We start from the raw sequence: 21,323 nt of genomic DNA on the forward strand, positions 1-21,323 counted from the left end.
TGGGTCGATGGCATACTGGGCTGCTCCGCTCCACGAGCTGGAGGTCTTAAGCCCGGGGGGGACCGAGGGCTGTCCAGCGCGGGACCAGCCTCCTCCTTGTCCTTATCGTGGCATCGCTGCAAAGCCGGGCCCTTCCCTTGCTTCCTGGAGGGAGAGCGGCGTCGAGGGGGCCTCGCTACATACCGACGACGCGGCGGCCAGTGCCGAGTCTGATCTGCGCACTGGTGTCGGTGCTGACGCCTACTCCATCAGGAGAGCTCGAAGTCTGAAGTCCCTCTCCTTTTTAGTTTTTGGTTTGAACAAACTACAGATCTTGCAACGGTTGCTAATATGAGTCTCACCCAGGCAGCGAAGATGCTCAGCGTGAGGGTCGCTCCTGGGCATAGAACGGCGACAGGAGTCGCACAACTTGAAGCCTAGGGCGCAGGGCATGCCCCAAGCCCAAGCTAATACTGAGAACGATCTGACGAACGGTACCACTAGAGAAGAAGGGCTGCAGCGAAGCTGAAGCGCAAAGTTCTGACTACCTTCACTGGGAGCAAGAGGAACTGAGGGTGGGAGGAGCCCGTGGCTCCCCTTATAGCGCAATATACAGGCGCCACTCCAGGGGTCACCGCGGGGCTCCCCGGCTACGGATACTGCTAAGGGAAAAACTTCCGGCACCGGTGCATGTGGCGAGCATGCACACCTATTGTGGAATACACAGGAGCAATCACTTGAAGAAGAACCCAGGAGTCCCAACTCTTAGTACTATTGCTTTAACCACCTCTGAAGTACTGCAGTGGCACACTGTAATACCTTTCCCTGAGGTTTTAAAGTTGAGGGATGTGAGCCAAAAGTTCCTTAGTAGGAGTTCAACATCTCTTCCCACTCATATAATCCCCCCCATTTTCCCCAGCCATCCCCTTCCTACAGAATGCTGGAAGAGAGCCCATACCCCCAAAAGGGGACAGAGAGACTTTCTCCATCATTGACCCCATGCTTCCATATCGTAAGCTGTGTGTCAGTTTCTCCCTCCCACAGTCCATTCAGCCAACATATGCCACCTCCTCCCCTGCTGCTTCCGGGACAGCAAGAGAGTGAGATATGACATGTGAGAAGTACAGGCTTAGGGAGAAAGAGTTCTTGGTATAGGTGAGTTAGTCATCAGGACTTGCAGCAGGCAAGTGTCCCAGTATAGTCCAACTAGAACGTCTTCCTTTCTCCAGGCAAGGCCCCTGTTGTCCCACTTTGGTGGTGCTTTAGCCATTAAAAACTGGCCTGTCCCTATGTTGTTAAATACCTCAGAATTAGATAATGTCCTAATGGTTAACACCATCCATAGCTTTATTGACATTTACTTGTAGGTTAGATGAAGCACTAGTGAGAATGAGGTAGGGAGCTGTCTTACAAAATGCAAAGGAGAAGTGAGACTGGGCTACCGAAGTCTTTTTTTTATCCTGAGATCTTCCAAGATTTTGTTCCCTTCCTACCTGTTGTAGTTGTGGTGAAGAGGCCTCCATTGCTGTAATAAGACAGGTGGTGATCAGCGCCTTCTGAATGCTCAGATTTCTCATCCCCAGCGCTGAGGCTTAATGCACTGGCAGAGCGGGATTGCTCCCGGCTGCGGCGCTGGGCTTGGACTGGAGGAGAACAAGCAGAAACCAGATTGAGTGCCTGGACCTATTTACCTCGGTGGTACGCTGTTACTAAAGGCCATATTTTTCTCTAAAAGTGCATTACTATTGACATCAGTGCAGTTATGTTGGTATACAGTAAGCTGGAGAGAATCTGGCATGGTAGATATAAGCAGCTAAGCAAAAGTTACTTACATTCTAAATATTACTGTTGCTTAGAAAGCTAATGGAGAAACCACAGAATTAGGGACTCTTAACTACACATACAGCTGCAGTGCTACTGAAGGGGCACTGGGGACTTCATGATAGAATTGTAACCTAATAGGCACAATTGTGATGTTCCTAATTTTTTTTTTTTTTTTTTTTTTTTTTTAAATACAAAGAGCAATATTTTTATTCTGTTTTCCAACATTCTCTCCTGCTGCACCCTCTAGTTAGAGGGCAGGTGCTCTACTTTTCTTCATGTTCCCTTTTCTGTATCTGGTTGGATGGTACCTACATTGCCAACATTTAACTATCACTTTCTTTGGAATAAGCAAAATGTGATATTTTAAAAGCACTTGGTCTCAGTTAAGTTATTAACATAAGTAAAAATTAGCAGGGCCATTTATAAACATTAATGAAACCTGAAGCTGAACACAACTCCCTTTTGGTTGTCACTCTTACTAGATTGGAATTTTCCAAAACACAGAGGATGCAATATGTATTCATAAATCAACTTCTGCCCCCACCCAAGTAACACAAAGCTGGGTCAAGATTGCTGAACATTTTTCTTATTGGTGTTTGCAGTACAGAGCTTTTCTCTAAAAATGAAAGGGAGTAAGAAAAAAGACTAACAACTCTGCATCCATTTCATTTTAGATAAGTGATGAAAGATGCACATTTGATAAGCAACCTATAATACAGTGATTTAAGCCAGCAGTAGACAATCCAATGCATCTGTGTTAAAGGCATAATATACATGTATATACTTGAGGTTGAATAATATGTGTTTTCTGAAGAGTAGCAATATCAAATATCCAGTTAACTATACGTACAAGTAGATAAGTTTAAACATATAGCCATGTAGGCTGGGATTTTCAAAGGCAAGTCCTGTTATCTTTCAGTGGGACGTTGGGCCCTAGGTGGGTTTGAAAATCCTAGCCATATTGAATAAAGTGCTTCCAGAAGTCAACATGGAAATCTATTCGGTTGTATTCCTTAACCTGCTGATGGAATTCAATCTTCATTGGATAGTAGATAGAGAGTTGACCTGTCCTTGTGTATCTAAAAACATACATTTCAAGTAACAACACATTTGACCACACACTGTGTTGAATAGAACATCTGGTCAACGGCAGCTATTGTGGGACACACCAGAAATCAAGTGCAAGCTTCTAGACTGAATGTTGTCTTCTGCTGGGTCATAGTCAAAGACTGATCCAGGATTAGTACGCCACACACGAAGACCTGAAAGAGAAATGTACTGTTTTTACCAACTATCCAAAAGTCCACTTACATCTTGAATAGGAAAAGAATAGGAACATAAGACGTTCCTATACGCAGTAATTTTGTCTTTTGGAGCTGAATATGTTTGAAGGCCATAAGAGAAGTTTGAAGAGAACTTAAAACTATACTTCTCAAATCTGGCTGTAACACAGACCAGATAATTGTGCAAGGCCCATTTCCTTATTACTCTGTCAAGTGATGCCATTGTACAGTAACAGATTTGCCAACCGCGTCTCCAGGATCTGCAAGGATATGTCCATCTGTGCTTAGAAAGAAATTAAAACAATATTTTAAATCAATATGAATTATGATCTTTTTATGTTAAATTTAGAAAGACCTGGATCAAACAGTAGGTTTCTAGATTGCATGATGTGTAGCTAATATTGCCCATTGAAGAGAGCTTCACAACATTTAAATTGAAGAGTAACTAAAATAGCTCAAAGTAACGCTGACTAATGAATCAAACTGATCTAACATGATCCAACAGCTGGAAGTTAAAACTAGACAAATTCAGACTAGACATAAGTAGTGTTCCCTCTAATTTTTTCTATCCATGTGCAGAATTAATTTTATGTTCACCAATAACACTGGTCTACAATTTTTGAGAAGTCGTCTGCTTCAGAGATAAAATGTGCTATTTATTATGTATTTTGATGTGCTGAATTCAAATATGACAATTAAAACAACTGATTGGCTTCTGTTTCTAAGATATTTAAGTGTTTACATTTTATGTCTATGTATATTGTGTAGATAGTAGAGTTTTAATCATAAATTGTAAACCTAGGTCTTTTCAGGTGTTTATGGTTGCGTTACATGATAATATTTCACCTGTCCTGTTTACGTAACACTTTAAAAATCAGCAGAAGAGTTATATAAATAAAATTTATTATGAAACAAAAGGCAAAAAACTATTATGTACATAGTTTAGTTCTATTCAGTGTCTACTCGGCGCTTCTTGGCTTGTCCCCTGTATTCATTAAATGGAGCATCTCTTGTCACTGTCCAGCAATAGTCTGCAAGCATTGATGGGCTCCATTTGCCCTGATAGCGTTTCTCCATTGTTGCAATGTCCTGGTGAAATCGCTCGCCGTGCTCGTCGCTCACTGCTCCGCAGTTCGGTGGAAAAAAAATCTAGTTGAGAGTGCAAAAAATGTATCTTCAGTGACCTATTGCAATCAAGGCTTTTGTATGCCTTGAGGAGGTTTTCCACCAACAATCTGTAGTTGTCTGCCTTGTTGTTTCAAAGAAAATTTATTGCCACTAACTGGAAAGCTTTCCATGCCGTCTTTTCCTTGCCACGCAGTGCATGGTCAAATGCATCATCTCGAAGAAGTTCACGAATCTGAGAACCAACAAAGACACCTTCCTTTATCTTAGCTTCACTTAACCTTGGAAATTTTCCATGGAGGTACTTGAAAGCTGCTTGTGTTTTGTCAATGGCCTTGACAAAGTTCTTCATCAGACCCATTGCCATTATGCAGTAAAACAGCTTTAAGACTCATCTTCGATGAATCAATGAACAGTCTCCACTCATCTGGATCGTGAATGATGTTGAGGGCTGCCATCACACCCTCGAGTTGTTGCAGGCTACAAGATCACCTTCCATGAAGAAGAATGGGACAAGATCCTTTTGATGGTCACGGAACATGGAAACCCTAACATCACCTGCCAGGAGATTCCACTGCCGTAGTCTGGAGCCCAACAGCTCTGCCTTACTCTTGGTGGTTCAGAGGAGGAGGAGGATGGGAGAAAATGTGGGTCCTGTGACATTGATGGTTCAGGACCACAAGTTTCATCCTCTTCCTCGTCTGACTCAAGTGAGAATGATTCTGGTGCATGAGGAACCGGCAGTCCTTCTCCGTGGGGTACTGGGCATATAGCTGATGGAATGTTTGGATAATGCACAGTCCACTTTTTCTTCTTTGACACACCTTTCCCAACTGGAGGTACCATGCAGAAGTAACAATTGCTAGTATGATCTGTTGGCTCTCTCCAAATCATTGGCACTGCAAAAGGCATAGATTTCCTTTTCCTGTTCAACCACTGGCGAAGCTTTGTTGCACAAGTGTTGCAGCATATGGATGGGGCCCACCTCTTGTCCTGATCTCCAATTTTGCAGCCAAAATAAAGGTGATAGGCTTTCTTAACCATAGTGGTTATACTGCGCTTTTGTGATGCAAAAGTCACTTCACCACAAACATAGCATAAGTTATCTGCACAGTTCACACAAGTACGAGGCATCTCTGCTCACTTTGGCTAAACAGAAATGTGTCCCTTTGCAAAATCAAACACTGACAAATAAGAGAGCACGACACTGTATGATTTCTAGAGCTGATATAGGGCAATTTGTTCAGCAGAGTGATGTAAGCTTCGTTATGATTGCATCATCCATGACTTCTAGGAATAACATGATGCAATTCATATCATGTATGATGCAATACCAGCTTCAGATTGCATCATTCATTGTTTTGCCTAAAAAGCAAGTACTGTCCAAACCCAGTCATAGATCCAGTCAAAGCTGTATTTTAGTCATTTCTGGTTTAAATTGTGATCCCTTCCCTTTATAACTCACTTATCATCCGCCATTCCCAAGTCAAGGGTCGTATATAGTGACCCAATAGCATATCTTGAAAACTAGAGCCAATCAACAATTTTAAGCATCATTTTCGTTCTCAGTGACCCAGAATTAGTAAAGTTTGACTACATTTATTTCAGAAGCATTTTGGCTGTAGAGCAGTGTAATGTGTGGATGGATGTACACCACCAACAGAAACAAAAAAAAATTTTTTTTTTTTTTGGTAAAGTTACCATAGGGATAATTACTTCAGTCAGGCCAGGTTAGGCATTTTAGAATTCACTACTCAATGAATTAAATTTAAGCATAAGAGAGAAATAAAATTATGAAATGCATAGACCAGTCAAAAAACTAAAATAACAGCACTTTGAAAGAACAAAATTACAGCGCATATATGTGCATTGCAGGAAGCACCAACTAGTAACACCACCGCCACAAGAATGTGTTGGGATGTGAGTGTGAAAGTGTGTGTTTGTGAAAGAGAGACAGTATGTGTGAGACACAGAGACTGTATGTGTGTGTGTGTGTGTGTTTGAGAGAGGGAGAGACACACAGATTGTGCGAGTGTGCTGGCTGCTGGGGGAGTCTGAGAGACCATGTGCTATCTCTTTAAGGCACTCACACCAGAAGGCTCAGACCATGGCAGCTGAGCTCTCCTGCTCCTGAGCCCTGTCCCCCTCCCTGGCTCTGTGGAGAAGGGGTACATGGCAAGGGGGAGGGGGACACCCTGACATAAGCCTCCCCTCCCCCACAGAGGGTCCCAGGAGCAGCTGGCTGGGTAAATTGTATGTTTTTCCTCTTAGACTGTTCTATTAATTATTTTGAAGGTGTTCCATGGCCTGTGTTATACAGGAGATCAGTCTAGATGATCACAATGGTCCCTTCGGGTCTTGGAATCTGTGAAAAGTGCTTAGGATGGTACATTTTCATGACCATGTTGAGTTTTACACAGGGCAGAAGAAATGCTCTCAGTACTGCTATGCAGTGTGAGTGCTGAATACCTGTGATTGTCTCTTGATCCTGGTCCACTCGTTTTCGCTCCATTTCTACAACCTTTCTTTGAATGCCCCTGTAGTGAATATCACTGAAGTCCTGCATGTTCTTTTTCACACGCTCTGTAATGGGGTCAGTAACCACAGGTGTGAAGCTGCCTTTGTGTTTTTCAAAATCTTCATGGTATTTCACCTACAATTAAAAAAAAAAAAAAAAAGACATGTCCATTGCTCTGTAGAGTAGCTACTCTTGGTATTTCTGCTTGCCTTGAATTAATAGCTAGTAAAGATGTGCATTGGCATCTCTGACTTCTGAAATCCAAGAGACACGGAAGTCCCAAATATGTATCCCTTGTGGAGTCTATAAGGGATAAATTCAGTTTGGCTTTTGCTATTTAAATATGGCAACCAGAATCACCATAGACACATTATCCATGACGTGACAACTCTGATCGCTCAAGAACTGAGTTAAATTTTGATTACATCACTTGCTAACCTTCTAAAAAAAAGGAAGCCTTACTGTAGAGATGTGTCGCTGGGTCTCTCGTACGCGCCTCATTTCGGGGGTATCCAATACATAGGCTGCTTTGCCTTGCACTTGTTTCCGGAAACTATCTGAATAGAGGACCTAACAAATGAGAAACAGGGAGTGAATGTGGGTCAGTACGCTGGCTCTGAATTCTCAGAGACATTTTGCACAGGAGTGACGAGATGAGACAAAATGAATGAGGACATGCTGGAGAGAGCCTCTAGGCCACCATGCTAGTTTAGTTATTGAGACATGGGTAGCACTGGCTTTTGAGAGGCATGGTATAAGAACATGCCTCAAACTTTCTTTTCACTAAGTAAAAGATCTTTTACTCTGATCGCTAAAGTCTTTTAAAGGCAAAGTAGTGATGAAAGCCTGATTAATTCTGTTAGATGAGTATGTAAAAAAATTGCTGCCTTGGTAAACAAAGGCCAGAGCCAAACCTTAGAGAGTTTTTTGGGCCATATTCTGTTCTCATTTATTGACATTCAACTCATTGACTTCATAGAGTTATCAGTGAGTAGTGGAGAAAATAATTAGGCCCATTTTATCCTTCTAATATTCAATTACATGGGGGGAAGGGGAATTAGGATCTCAAATACTGTGTTGATGAGGGCCATATAGGTTCAGTGAAACTATCTGCATGCATAAGCATTTGCCAGGAGAGGGCACGACAAGTCTCTGCTGTCTTGAGTAACAGCTTATGGGGGGCGTTACTGCCTGTAGGAATGAACATTTTTTATGTAGAACACAAGTTACTAACAGAAAATACCCATAATGCTGAAGAATGTCCATTATGCATCACATACCATATATGCACTTTAAACACAGAGGCTATTACCAGGAATTTAGATGGTTACATTTGTTATTTGAAGTCAAATTGTTATGTAAAACAAGGAATCGGATGAAAATAGAGAGCCAGTTAAAACAAGGAATAGAAAACTCCAGGAATTAGAGTTATATTTTAGTATCATTTTAAAACTTCAAAACTAGGTAAGGAAGTTAATATTTAGATGTTTTAAAGTTGAATGAGGAAAGGACTAAATGATTTATAATGTTAAAATGTTATTTTGTAGCTTATTTATTTGTCCTAGCAAATACCGAGCTAATGTTTTCTTGATTGCGTTTAGCTCTCTCCATCTCTGGAGTGATAGGTGTCGGAGTTCCTTTTCCCATGTGCTCTTTGTACAACACCTATAGCACACAAAAAAAGTGTCCAGAAGTCAAAGACTAGACAATTGTTGATGAATCATGGTGTAAATTGTGTTATTGTTTAATCATACTCTCACTGCATGGATAAAAGGATATCAAGAAGTAAAGCAGTTAAAACGTTATTTCATTATGCAAAAAGTAAAATAATTATTTCAAAAGGAAAAAAAAGGCAAGTTGAGAAAATTGGGGTAAAATTAGAAGCAGAACAAAGTTTTTGAGGCTTGTTATTTTTTTAATATAAGGTTGTTCCTTTCAATACCAAGCTAATGTTTTCTTGATTCCGTTTGACTCTCTCCATCTCTGGAGTGACAGGTGTCGGCGTTGCTTTCCCTACGTTTTCTTTGTAAGCAACCTACAGGTTACAAAGAAGTATCCAAAAATCACAAAAAATGTACAAGTGAATTTTTTAAAACTATTACTTTTGTAATAGTAAAGTTTATTGTGTTAATAGGAAAAATCCCTCTGGAAAAAATATTTTAAATGTTGTTAAAATCAATGCTTGTAATTTTAAAAAGCCAATTAAAATTACATTTAAAAATGTGGGGGAGAAACAAAACTAGTCAGATGAAAGGTATTTTTTAAAAATGCACTGTCACATCACATTTTATTTTCTCAAGACAATACCGAGCTAATGTTTTCTTGATTGCGTTTGACTCTCTCCATCTCTGGAGTAACAGGTGTTGGGGTTGCTCGCCCCAAGTTTTCTTTGTATAATACCTACGGGATACAAAAGACGTATCCAGAAAAAACAAGTTACTTATCAAATTAAAAAAATCATGACTTGTTATGTTACACAGCACTGCATGAATGCCAAACAGCTAAAGGGACAAGGATGTGGAAGAGCAAGAAAAAAAAAAAACTGGAAAAAAAGAATTAAAAATGAAGTTTTCATATTAAAATAGAAGGGCTCTATCCAGCTGCAAACATTTATGGTACTGCAGGATGCACAAGCTCTCGGAAGTTGTCTGTGCCTTGGGCAGACCTAGTCAAGAAAGAGGTTGCTCCAGGAGACCTGAAAAATGAGTCCCTAACTCCCATGCACCACATCACTGTCTTCATGTATTATGCAAACCTTAAGATTAGGATTGGAGGAGGAATTGCTGTAGGAGGGGCAGCTGGTAAGAGGCTTTTCAGTTCTCAACCACCTGAACTGGTTGTAATCTGAATCCCAACCCAAATGAGACTCCATTGACTGAACCTTCTCACAGCTGCCAGGGTATGATCACTGTGGGTGGTTGGGGGTTTCCCCAGTGAAGACATCCCTTCTTACTACTTTCTCCACTAAATCACCATTTGGAAAGGATTCTTCTCTCTCTGTCTCTGTTTTGAAGCTCTCAGCCAGAGATATTTATTTCTCTGGCTGATTGACACCAGTCAGCCAAATTAAAAACCAACTCCAGGGGCAGATGTTCTGTAAATCTCACTGCATCACTCCCAGGACCCTGACTGCTGTATATGGCAATATGAGACTTCATCCCTTAAAAGGGGCAGGTTGTACAGTTGTGCAATTCCAGTTAAGGCAATGGAAAGACTCCCACTGATTATAATGGGAGCTGGATCACGCCCTAATGTTTAAGCCCATGTGGTTCTCAATGTTTCCTAGTGTATGGCTACACTTGCAGCTGTACAGCACTGTGAGTTAAACCCGCCTTTGTACAGCTGAGTAGGGAAAGCGCTGCAGTCTATCCACACTGCCAGCTGCCAGCACTGTCGTGGCCACATTTGCAGCTGCATTGGGAGCAGTGCATTATGGGCAGCTATCCCAGCATTCAAATGGTTGCAACGTGCTTTACAAAAGGGGGGTGGGGTGGCGTGTGACAGGGAGTGTGGGGGGAGAGCGAGTGGGTTTTTGGAGTGCTGAGTGTGTGTCAGCACGCTATCTTGTACATTCAGACCCTCCTGCTTCTCTCTCACTCACTCACTCACTCAAAGCAAACAGCAAAATGTTTGCTTTTTCTCTCTGAAACAGAGCTTTGAAACGGCACTTCCGCATTCCTGCAGCCGATCACAACAATGAGAAGAGTGTCCACTTGATAAGGGGATTATCACAGCGCAGTAAATTAACTCCTCGTTCACACTGACACCCGGGAGTTGTAGCCAAGGCGCAGTAAACGTTATTCCTCTCGGGGAGGTGGAGTACCAGCAGCGCTGTAGGCAGGGAGATACAGCACTGTACGTGCCTTGCCAGTGTGGACGGGGAGTGAGGTACAGCACTCTGGGAGGCTTTATTGTGCTGTAACTCACAAGTGTAGCCAAGGCCCTAGATACTGTCAACTACTTCCAACTCCCAGAGGTCTAGAGCATGTCACCAGGTCAGTTCCTAACTGGATTCAGTGGAACAATAGGGAGGAAGTACTGTTGAGCTCGTATAGGCCAGCAGCCACAGAGACTGTTAATATCTGGATAGAGCCCTACAGTCACAGAGCTAGGTTATAAAACAATCTTAAAATTCCAGGAGCAGACTGTTAACACTAAAGCTAGGTTTATTTTTAGGAGCAAAAGAAATTATTATGCAAACAGAGCCATATCTAACGTTTTAAGCTAAAAAAGCCTTTCTGAAATATGTTAGTGTTATTTTATTAAAAAATAGGAGCAAAGGGGGAAAAACTGTTTATTTTATAGGTACCGAGCTAATGTGTTCTTGATTGCGTTTGACTCTCTCCATCTCTGGAGTGACTGGTGTTGGGGTCGCTTTCCCCACGTGTTCTTTGTACAAAACCTACATGATACAAAGGAGTATCCAAAAATCATAAAAAGGCAATGACAATAAAAACAAGAGCTTCTGAATTATCACATTTAGAAAGGGTTACTTTTTGGGGCCCATTCCTGTTTCCAGTAAAATCAATAAGTGCTTTGTGATTGATCTAATTGGCTGTAGGAATGGCTCCATTAAGGAATCAGCACTGCATGAAAGCAAAATAGCTTAGTAGAATAAGGAGTCTGGAAGGGTTAAACAAAAACAAAACAACCCGCCCCTCCCCCCCATTTATTGAAAAAAGAATGTCAATTAAATTGTTGTTCTAATAAAATCCTAGTACCAAAGGATTAAAGATGAGACTCTGTAGCTTATTTATAAGTGTAAAAGGTAGGAATTTTATGCCAAGAGGTGAATTCACATCCATTTTAAAGTTAGAAAGCATGGATTGTTAAAACCTCTAGTGTTAGGTTAAACAGTTCAGATCTTAAAAAGAGTGTTTTTCCTGCTAAAAATACCGAGCTAATGTGTTCTTGATTGCGTTTGACTCTCTCCATCTCTGGAGTGACTGGTGTTGGGGTAGCTTTCCCTACATTTTCTTTGTACAACACCTGTGAGACATAAGAAAGCAGCCATAGAAAGCAGCAATAAATAAAACTCCATTTGTTTACAAGTTGGAACCCTAGGGCATGTTCTATCTTTTCATGTGTAAGACTTAGGTGTTACATTTTTAAAAGAATGCATCTGGGGAAATACAGATCTAACATTGCGTTTTAACCACAAAAGAATTCTTTGAACAAATATTGTGTTTTAACAAGACCACAAAAAAGCAGTAGTTAAGGCTGTTACGAAAATGGGTGGTGGTAAAAAAAAAAATTAACGTAAAAGTTTCAGAGAAAATAAAGATTGAAAAGTGAAGAAGGGCAAATGGTTAAAAGTTCTCAAGATTAGAAATGTGGCATTAAAAATGTTTTAAAAAGCAACAACATCAAAACAAAAATAGGTTAAAATAATGGGAGGTCAGTGTCATTTGTTAAAAAAGTTCATTTTGAAACAGAGTTAAAGGGAACTTTTCGCTTATCAGAAATACCGAGCTAAAGTTTTCTTGATTGCGTTTGACCCTCTCAATCTCTGGAGTGACAGGTAAGGGGGTTCCAGTCCCCAAGTTCTCTTTGTACAACACCTGTGTGGTAATGAAGCATCCAAAAAAAAATAAAAAAATCAGAAAAGCAACAATTAATAAAGTGCCACATTATGTCAGGTATTAAGTCTGGTTGGTCTGATTCTGCTTTTCTATACTGGCTGAATGCCATGAAAGTTTTGGCTGTGCAAGGAGTATGGGTTCAAGACCAGATAATTCTAATGTCTTATTGTGGAATATATATTGAATCCACCAGAGAATGGTTTTCTTGGCAAACACAGATCAAAAACGTAATCTGATTACATGAGAAAGTTTTATGACTGGCTCTCACTCTATTCTATTAGAGATTCTGACCCATGTTCCTTGCATGGTGAGTGACAGATACAATAGAGATTTTTAAAAATATCCAACAGGACAAAAAAAAAAAAAAGGCTTGAACAAGGAGTAAAGTGGTTAACATTACTGAGGTTCATACAAATAGTAAAGTTAGGAAGAAGATTAAGTAACAGTCACTGTAAAATTGCAGTAAAATGATGGAAAGAGGATGGTCTTATTGGTATAAGTTAATTACATGAAAGGGATAGGGTGTGTGGTTTTTGTTTTCTTTATAAAGATTAAAATGTGCATTTTAAATGGAGTTAAAGGAAACTTTTGTCTTTCAAAAATACCGAGCTAAAGTTTTCTTGATTGCGTTTGACTCTCTCCATCTCTGGAGTGACAGGTGTCGGGGTTCCTGTCCCCAGATTCTCTTTGTACAACACCTGTGGGGTAACATGGAAATAGCCCAAAAAGAAAAAGAAAAAAAGCAAGAGTCAATAATATCTCGTGTGCTGGCAGAAAGGGATAAGTGTGTGGGATACAATTTTTTCACAGCCACCCCGAACTAAAAGCAAGACAAATTAATGAAATAAAAGCTGTAGAGTCAGTGTAATATACAATACATTGTGATCAATTTTGATGGAAAGAAGGTTTTTTATATGTGGATCACATGAAATATCTAGGTTTGAAGGCTATTTTAGAGGATAAAAATGTTGCTTAAAAAGGAATGAAAGGATTTTTCATAAATAATGAAATAACATTTTCTTGATTGTATTTGACCCTGTGTTTCTGGAGAGAGAGAGAGATTGATGTTCCTTCCCTAAATTCTCTTTGTATAACATGTGCAATGAGGAGTTGTCATAAAAAAAAAATCAATAAAATGGTGCCAGAGTTAAGATTAAGGAATCTTGCTGCCTTATTCTGAAAAGGGCACAGGGATTACATTATAAAGAGTGCATCTGGGAATGGTACTTGAGAAATACTTATTTAACATTGCTGTCTGACTGCACGTGAAATTTCTCTCTCTCTCTCTCTCTCTCTCTCTCTCTAAGAAATGCACCTATGCTGGCAATTTTGACCCATAGGACCAGAGCTTCAAATGAAGGTATGCCAGTTTACACAGATAAGGATTCAACTGAGAGTGTTTGCACCATGAGAGATAGGAAGGATGGGACAAAAGGCATCTGACATGACAGAAAAGAAGCAGTCTGCTCTAAATACTAACTAAATGCTTCTTTAGCCCTTGCAGAAATACTGAGACAGACTCTCAGCAGTCTAAATTGGTGTAGTTACACTGAAATTATACAGATTTATATCAGCTGAGGTTTTGGCCAAACATGTCTTAATTGATATGTGCATTAAACCAGAAAAAAAAAATCAAGGATTGAGGTAATTTTTTTTTAAAAGCCTGTTATTAAAAAAAAAAAAATAGATAGCAACGTTCAGGATTATCTAAACCATAAAACATGAATAGGAATAAGGTATCAATCACTGGGAACTGCAGAAAAAGATGGGGGAAAGGATGGTTTTATCAGTATAAGTTGATTACAGGGAAAGGATAGCAGTACAGTTATTTTGGTAAAGGTTAAAACATTTAAAAATGAGTTAAAGGAAACTTTTTTCATTTGGTAAAATACCGAGCTAAAGTTTTCTTGATTGCGTTTGACTCTCTCAATCTCTGGTGTGACAGGTGTTGGAATTCCTGTCCCCAGGTTCTCTTTGTACAACACCTGTTGAGTAACAAGGACGTGTTAAAAAAAAAATTTTTTTTTTTTTAAAAGGTCAGTAATACTCCACTTGACGAGGGTAAGTGTTGATCATAAGGAATACAATTTTTATGTCTACCAAATCCACTCTGCACCAAAAAAGCAGGAAGTATTAATGAATAAGCCAGCTAAGATCAGTGTTATACAGGAATTGTGATCAACTCGGATAGAATTCTTTAGACTTGCAGAAATACCATGTCTTATTTTTTACGTGCACTACAGTGGGGAAAAAAAGGGATTGAGGCTAATTAAAAACCTAGTGCTATATTAAAACTTCAAAATAGTTCTAGTTTTTTAAAAGTTAAACAGAGGTTTGGAAAATAGAGGGGTGGAAATGGTGGTTAGGAGTTCCTCAGAATTACATAACTCATAAAAAGTACAAAAAAAAAAAGAAATAAGTAGTAATTACTGAAAATTGGAAAGAGGATGATCTTATTTTTATAAGTTGATTACAGGAAAGGAAAAGGGTTGAACTTTTATAAATTTTTAAAAGTTCATCCGAAATGGTGTTAAAGGTAGCTATTTTCTTTTTAAAAAATACCGAGCTAAAGTTTTCTTGATTGCGTTTGACTCTCTCCATCTCTGGAGTGACAGGTGTTGGGGTCCCAGTCCCCAAGCCCTCCTTGTACAACACCTGTGTGGCAACGAGGAAGTGTCAAAGAAAAAGAAGAAGCAGGTCAACAAATGTCCACTTAACATCATGTACATGTTAAGCATCAAGAATCCAGATTTTTCTATATCAATCCTGACCCCCAAACTAGGAAAAGTTAAAGGGAAAATTAACTAATATTGATGATTATGCAGTATTTGTGACCTCAGCTATGCACCCACAATTCCCATTAATAAGAGATGCGTGGGGAAATATGAAGGCACAAGTGGGCCAGATTCTGATTTAATTTGCTTCATTGTAAATCTGGAGTGATTTAATTGATTTTAATGGATATCTCCAGACTTGTACCAGTTTAAATGAGATCAGAGTAGCTTGTGGTAAGTACATGTATCAAAAAGTGTAACTACATTGTATTCTCCTAAGCGGCATAAGAATCTGAAGTCAGGACAGAATTTCAAAACTATGGTGTTTGAGTAGGTGTAAAATGAATTCAAACCTCCCCCCATATAAACAGGGACACAAAAAAGTTAATAATAAAAAAGCATCATGACGTAAAATTCATGAATTGTAGATGGCAATTCAAATGGAATGTATTAGGACCAGAAGAGTTTATCCTAGGGGATTGTGAGTACTATAATAAATCTTCATTATGTATGTAATTCTCTTCCTCTCTGGAACGACAGCAATGCTGCCCCGGGTCTGTTTACAAAGACCTGTAGGATACAAGAAAAGCATCCAACATGGCAACAACAAAAGAAAGACATGTCATGTTCTAATTACATTCTATTGCTTTAAAGAAAGGTTAGGTTTTATTTTACATTTGCACTGCACTAACATGGTGATGCCAAAGGCTGTTAGAAACATCTACTGTGTTATTGAGGAAGAGGATGGGAATCCACTCTGAACATCACATGTTTTTCAGTGGGGGAAATATGGTAGAGTAAATATGGTTAAAATTTCAGTGAAGGAACTATTTATAACTAAGTTAGACTGGGATGGAAAATTAAAATACTATACTAGGATGGTGACAGGTTTAGTGGTTCAGTTTTAAAAAAAAAGGGCTGTGATTCAAAGCCCTGTGAAGGGTTAAAGGAAGAAATTTAATATGGAGGAGTTAACGGGATTGTTGTTTTCTTTTGGAAATACCGAGCTAACGATCTCTTGATTGCGTTTGACTCTCTCCATCTCTGGAGTGACAGGTGTTGGGATCCCAGTCCCCAAGCCCTCCTTGTACAACACCTGTGAGGTACAAGAAAGTATCCAAAAAAGTACTCAAACCAGGCAAGGTTATTAAGTCTGGCTATGTGGTGAACAGTGTTTAATAATAGTATTGACTATTCCACACTTCTAGAGGTGAATACTAAAGGCAGATGCATGGTGGTTGATTATTCCATAAATACTCAGAAGCTGGTGAGTTAAAATTAAAAAAACTTGCAGAGGGAAAATGCCATGTTAATTTCACTGCTTTTTGTGCTTTTTGTATATAAAAATTTTATATAAAATTGTAAATCACTCAAAAGGTTAAAAACACAATGGGAATGGCAGGAGATGAGTTAAATATTTCATGTTGGTAGTTTTCTTTTAAATAATTGAAGAAACAAAGAATGGTTGTTAGGATGTTATTGTGAAAGGATGAGTTGTTTTATTTCTTTGAGAAATACCGTGCTAATGTGTTCTTGATTGCGTCTGACTCTTTCTATCTCTGGAGTCATAGGTGTTGGGATTCCTGTCCCGAGGTCCTCTTTGTACAACACCTGCAGAAAGAACATAAGCACCCACAGAGGTGATGAGAAGACTGCTCACTTTTCACAGAAACCTAAGTGAAGCTGGATATGTAGTTTGTTTGGATTACATGTAAATATGTGCACATTTTATTTTGGCTGCAGGTCTGTGTTTTTAAGGCCCTGGTTCAACAAAGTAGTTGGACAGGCATCTAATTTTAAGTACATGAACATACTGAAGTCAATGGGATTGCCCACTTAAAGTTACACACATGCTTAAATACATAGCTGATTTGGGGTCTAAAATTGTTGCAGTTCTTTAAAAAAACCACATTGATCTGGTTTTGAAAATTCCCATGTGCTATTTTTCCCGTAATTAACATTTTCAGAGATAGATATTTTATGGTATAGTGTCAACATATGGCTAAAATTCTTAGAGGGCTGTGTAGTACATTTTGAAAGCACTGTATAGAGACAATGTGGCTCCACTTCACATGAAGTCCCCTTTCAAGATTTATCCTATCTCTGTGTCTTAAGTATTAATAATACTCAAGTGCCTCCATTTCGTTTTAGTTTTCTGACGAGAAAGCGCATCTGAATTTCAGCTCTCATACAGTTAGATTCGTCTTCATTTGTAATTATTTGATCAAATAATTGCTTGCATTTTCATGAAAGGAAATTGCATATAAAATGCTTCAGTCCGAAGTCTGATCATAAGAACCAGAACTACAATTATGTTAGAGATATAACTTGTAAATCACTAAAATGGATGTACATTCTGTGTTATATGCCTTCAGTATGCCACCAAAACCAGAAAACGGTTAGAATATATGGTAAATAAGGCATTGAAAGCATGAGATGAGGTAAATCCAAGGTTAGCAAACACCAGTGTAGTTTGAAAATATAACCAGATTATGCAAAACTGAACCGTAAAAATCAATTAGTATCAGAGGGAGCTCAGAGGGAAAAGATGGGACAGAGGACAGGAAAGGAAAAGTTATTACTTAAAGGTTATTTACACTTACTTATAAGGACTTTGCCATCACTCAAGAGAATTCTTTTATAATGAATAACTGAGGTACCAATAAGCAAAGGACCACATCTGCTCATGAGTCTACATTCAATGCTCTCACTGAAGTTAAGAGGAATGTCACCTAAAAATCGACTCTTTAACAACAGAGTAACAAAGAAGGCCAAGATGCTGTTTATACTCAGAACTGTAACTGGATTTTGTGACAATTAATATGGCTCCAGATACTTTTAGTGAGATTTCCCTCCAACCATTCACAACACTGCAGAATTGTTTAAGAAACTACCTGACCATTTTTTGTTCTTAACCACATATTTAGAATTAAATCAGCTAAGTGGCTTAGTTTATCAAGCTCCAAGCTTGAGTAGTGAAGAAAATTGAATTCTAGTGCCCTGCTGGTGCTCATCATAAAGATTGAGAGGTACATTCTCCTTTCAACAGGCAAAAGCCATTAATGCTAATGGACACTAAAGCTTGAGCTCTGCAAAGGGCATACACCTCCCTGAAAGTCCTAGTTGGAAATGATAGTATTTATTAGAAAGGAAAGGAGGACTATTTAGTAATGCAAGCATAGTGTTATGACTGTGCAGGTCACACAGATGAGTGCAAAAAATATCAGCCACTACCGAGCTGATGTGCTTCTGTGCCTCCTTCACACGTTTCACTTCGGGAAGATCAGAAATTGGAATTCCTTTTCCAATACTTTCCTTATATTTAATCTGCAAAGTCACATACATTCAAAAAACAAAAATACTTAAAGCTCATTAAACATATACATATGGTACCCAATTACATGATAGAACAAAGAAACCGGTCATTTAAAACTTATTGAAACTTAAAGCGTTACATACACCCATGTGGAAGGACAGTCTTCAAGGAAGATTCTGCCAAAACTGATCTGCATTATCAGGCTTCCTTAAGCCATCTCAGTGTGTCTAAAGGTAAACGGGCCGCATACAATGCAATGGGAATTAGAGAAAAGGCTAGGACATGCAGTGGGTTCAGACATGCATCCTTCTCCCCTGGGGACCTGTTTTTGCCATAAGTGAGATGACCTTGGTCATCTTTAAACAAGTGTATTCAATGAAGTTCAGTTGTCCATAAAGAAATCTTATCTTCCCTTCATAGGGAGCCATCTCCTTCTGAGACCCAAATTTCAATAAATTCTAATGTAATAGACAGGAGCAGAGGGTTTCTCTAGGGCACAGATGCTGAATCTTTTGGCTCTCAAGTCTTTAAAAAAGCCAGAGTTGCCGTGGCATCAAAAACTAATCAACCAATAATTGAACCCAGAGTAAAGAGGCAGACAATCTTAGCTTCTTAAAGTAAAATGTTCAAACCTGAGCCCAACATTTGGGCATCCAACTTGAGACACCTCAAGAGAGCATGGTATTTTGAAAGTGCTGATCACATGACTGCTAAAATTTGGGCCTAATTTGAGATGTATCACTTAGGCACCAAAAAAAAAAAAAAAAAAATGAATTGTCAAAATTGCTAGTCACTTGAAAATCTTAGTCTAAGTGCCTAAAGTTAGGCACCTAAATCCATATTTAGCTACCCCAACAGAATTAGCTTGATTTCCAAAGATTTTGAGAACCTGCAGATCCCATTCATTTCAATAGGACCAGAGATGTCTCTGCACTTTTGACCAATACAGCCATCCAGTTTAAAAGCAGGTATCTACTTTTAAAGTATTCTAGTCCTTTTCACAGTAAAGCTGTAAGCAGAGGGAATCTCAGCTACAGTTTAAGCTACCATTAATAGCTCTGTTTTATAATACTGTAGACTGAAATTGATTTTTAACATAAATCTAAATATACTGAACAGACCTGTCACCTTGCTACTTGCTTTCTATATGAATGTAGGTGTTCAAGTTTTGGATTTATGAGACATATACTATCCAACATGGGTGAGGCTGCATACAAAGGTCTATTTTAAAAAAATCAGTTTTGTCTCCTTTTTTTACAAGATGCAAAAACAACTTTCTCCCGAACAAATTTCTCTCACCATCATCAAGCAAACGTTTTAATAAAGAGGCAAGCTTTAGTATCTCTTGCCCTAATATGACATCAGCATTCAAAGCATAAACTATATGTAGGCTAAATACTTAACATTGCATTTGCCAACGTGCATAAATAAATCCTTATTCATACTTTAGAATATTAAAACTTTTATGCAAAGTAAACTTGATATAAAAATGTGTTAAATTACACGTTTGGGGAGAGATTATAATTAGAACGAGAGCTTCCATGTTTTAGAAAAATATTATAATTAGCATATTGTTAATCATTAAAAAGATTTTCCTAGTAAGAGCTACCACAAATAAGGACATAAGAAAATAAAACTTTTTAAAGCTTGTTAGGAAACTATTTTTTGACAAATGGTAATAGGCAAAGACTCTAAGATAACCCTTAATTTCAAAAGTAATTCCAAAACTGCTGTTAGCACCGGATAAGGAAACGAGTGAGGAAGAGGAAATTATTTGAGTTGTATTAGCACAGGTAGAGTGTTAGAAATCCATTGTTTTGTACCGTGCTAATCGCGTCCTGGGTTCGTTTAATTCTCTGCATCTCAGGTGTCTTTTCAATAGCTGTTCCTGTTCCAATATCTTCTTTATATAAAATCTTAATATTCAGAACCAAGACAACAAAGTTAAGCACAGAAAACACAATATTGTCCCTCCTAGAGAGTGACTACAAAACATCTGAGAGTGGGTGGGCCAAACTAATATACAAAGGTACAGGCTCTGAGCCAATTCTGAGCTCTATCTGTAACAGGTGCAAAATAAGGTCAGTAAAATTTATTTTGCCTACCTTGAAGAGTCCCTCCTTACTACAAGCAGTGACCCTTGTGGAAACAAAGGGTTTGGATCATTTTTATTTGCAGTAGCACATTTTATGGATAATAGTATTCCATTTTGTAGCATTTAGTTTAAGACTGAAATGTATCACTCTCCAGAGTTTGGACAGACTTCTGTTGTTAAATGTGCAATGTGACCAATGTGAACATGACACAAGAGAAATACTTAACTCCTTAAGATAAATCATGTGAAATGAGAAACAAATCAGGACAGACATAGTTGATTTACTGTTAAAAGATGACATTTGCATCACATCAAGATTGTTATACTACAAACTCACAGCACTAGATGGCCACATGACAAAATAAGGGTGAACACTAATAATACTGCACATAGGATAGCTTAACTGTCAAAAAACAGAAAGTGAGTGAGAAGTTTGGGCAAGCAGCAACAGATATGAGAGGTAGTAAAAGTCAGCTAACTAAAATAAGTGTAAAATTAGTATGAAACACTAAAGACCTGATGCTGCAAATTTTCATGCACATGCTTAATTTGAAGTATAAATAGCTCCACCGAAGTCAGTAAGGCTACACATGGACATAAGTGTATACAAGAAAAAGGTCTAAAAAGTGTTTTTAAAATATTAAAATTGATTATTTGAGTTAGCATTGAAAAGGTGTAAAATAAATATACCGAGCTGAAATTCTTTTGGTTTTCTTTAACACGCAGTATTTCTGGTGTATCTTGTACCACTGTAACTTTTCCTTTACTGTTCTTTACATCCCACTGGTACTGAAGCTATTAAAAAAAGAAAAGAAAAATGTGGTTGG

General features: G+C 38.6%; 1 protein-coding gene across 1 annotated transcript in view; it reads right to left on the reverse strand.

Moving 5' to 3' along the window:
- NEB (nebulin) overlaps positions 1–21,323 on the reverse strand; it is a 172,543-nt gene that overhangs the window by 7,680 nt on the left and 143,540 nt on the right. The window contains exons 127-139 of the mRNA XM_034786087.1: positions 21,187–21,291; positions 20,225–20,317; positions 18,320–18,412; positions 14,204–14,296; positions 12,917–13,009; positions 12,198–12,290; positions 11,626–11,718; positions 9,037–9,129; positions 8,302–8,394; positions 7,192–7,299; positions 6,681–6,864; positions 2,973–3,065; positions 1,473–1,622 (exon numbers count right to left, since the gene is read on the reverse strand). Coding sequence (XP_034641978.1) covers positions 1,473–1,622; positions 2,973–3,065; positions 6,681–6,864; positions 7,192–7,299; positions 8,302–8,394; positions 9,037–9,129; positions 11,626–11,718; positions 12,198–12,290; positions 12,917–13,009; positions 14,204–14,296; positions 18,320–18,412; positions 20,225–20,317; positions 21,187–21,291 — 1,384 coding nt within the window. The remainder of the gene's footprint in view (positions 1–1,472; positions 1,623–2,972; positions 3,066–6,680; positions 6,865–7,191; positions 7,300–8,301; positions 8,395–9,036; positions 9,130–11,625; positions 11,719–12,197; positions 12,291–12,916; positions 13,010–14,203; positions 14,297–18,319; positions 18,413–20,224; positions 20,318–21,186; positions 21,292–21,323) is intronic.

The sequence above is a fragment of the Trachemys scripta genome, chromosome 11, assembly GCF_013100865.1.
Source record: "Trachemys scripta elegans isolate TJP31775 chromosome 11, CAS_Tse_1.0, whole genome shotgun sequence".
NCBI lineage: Eukaryota > Metazoa > Chordata > Testudines > Emydidae > Trachemys > Trachemys scripta.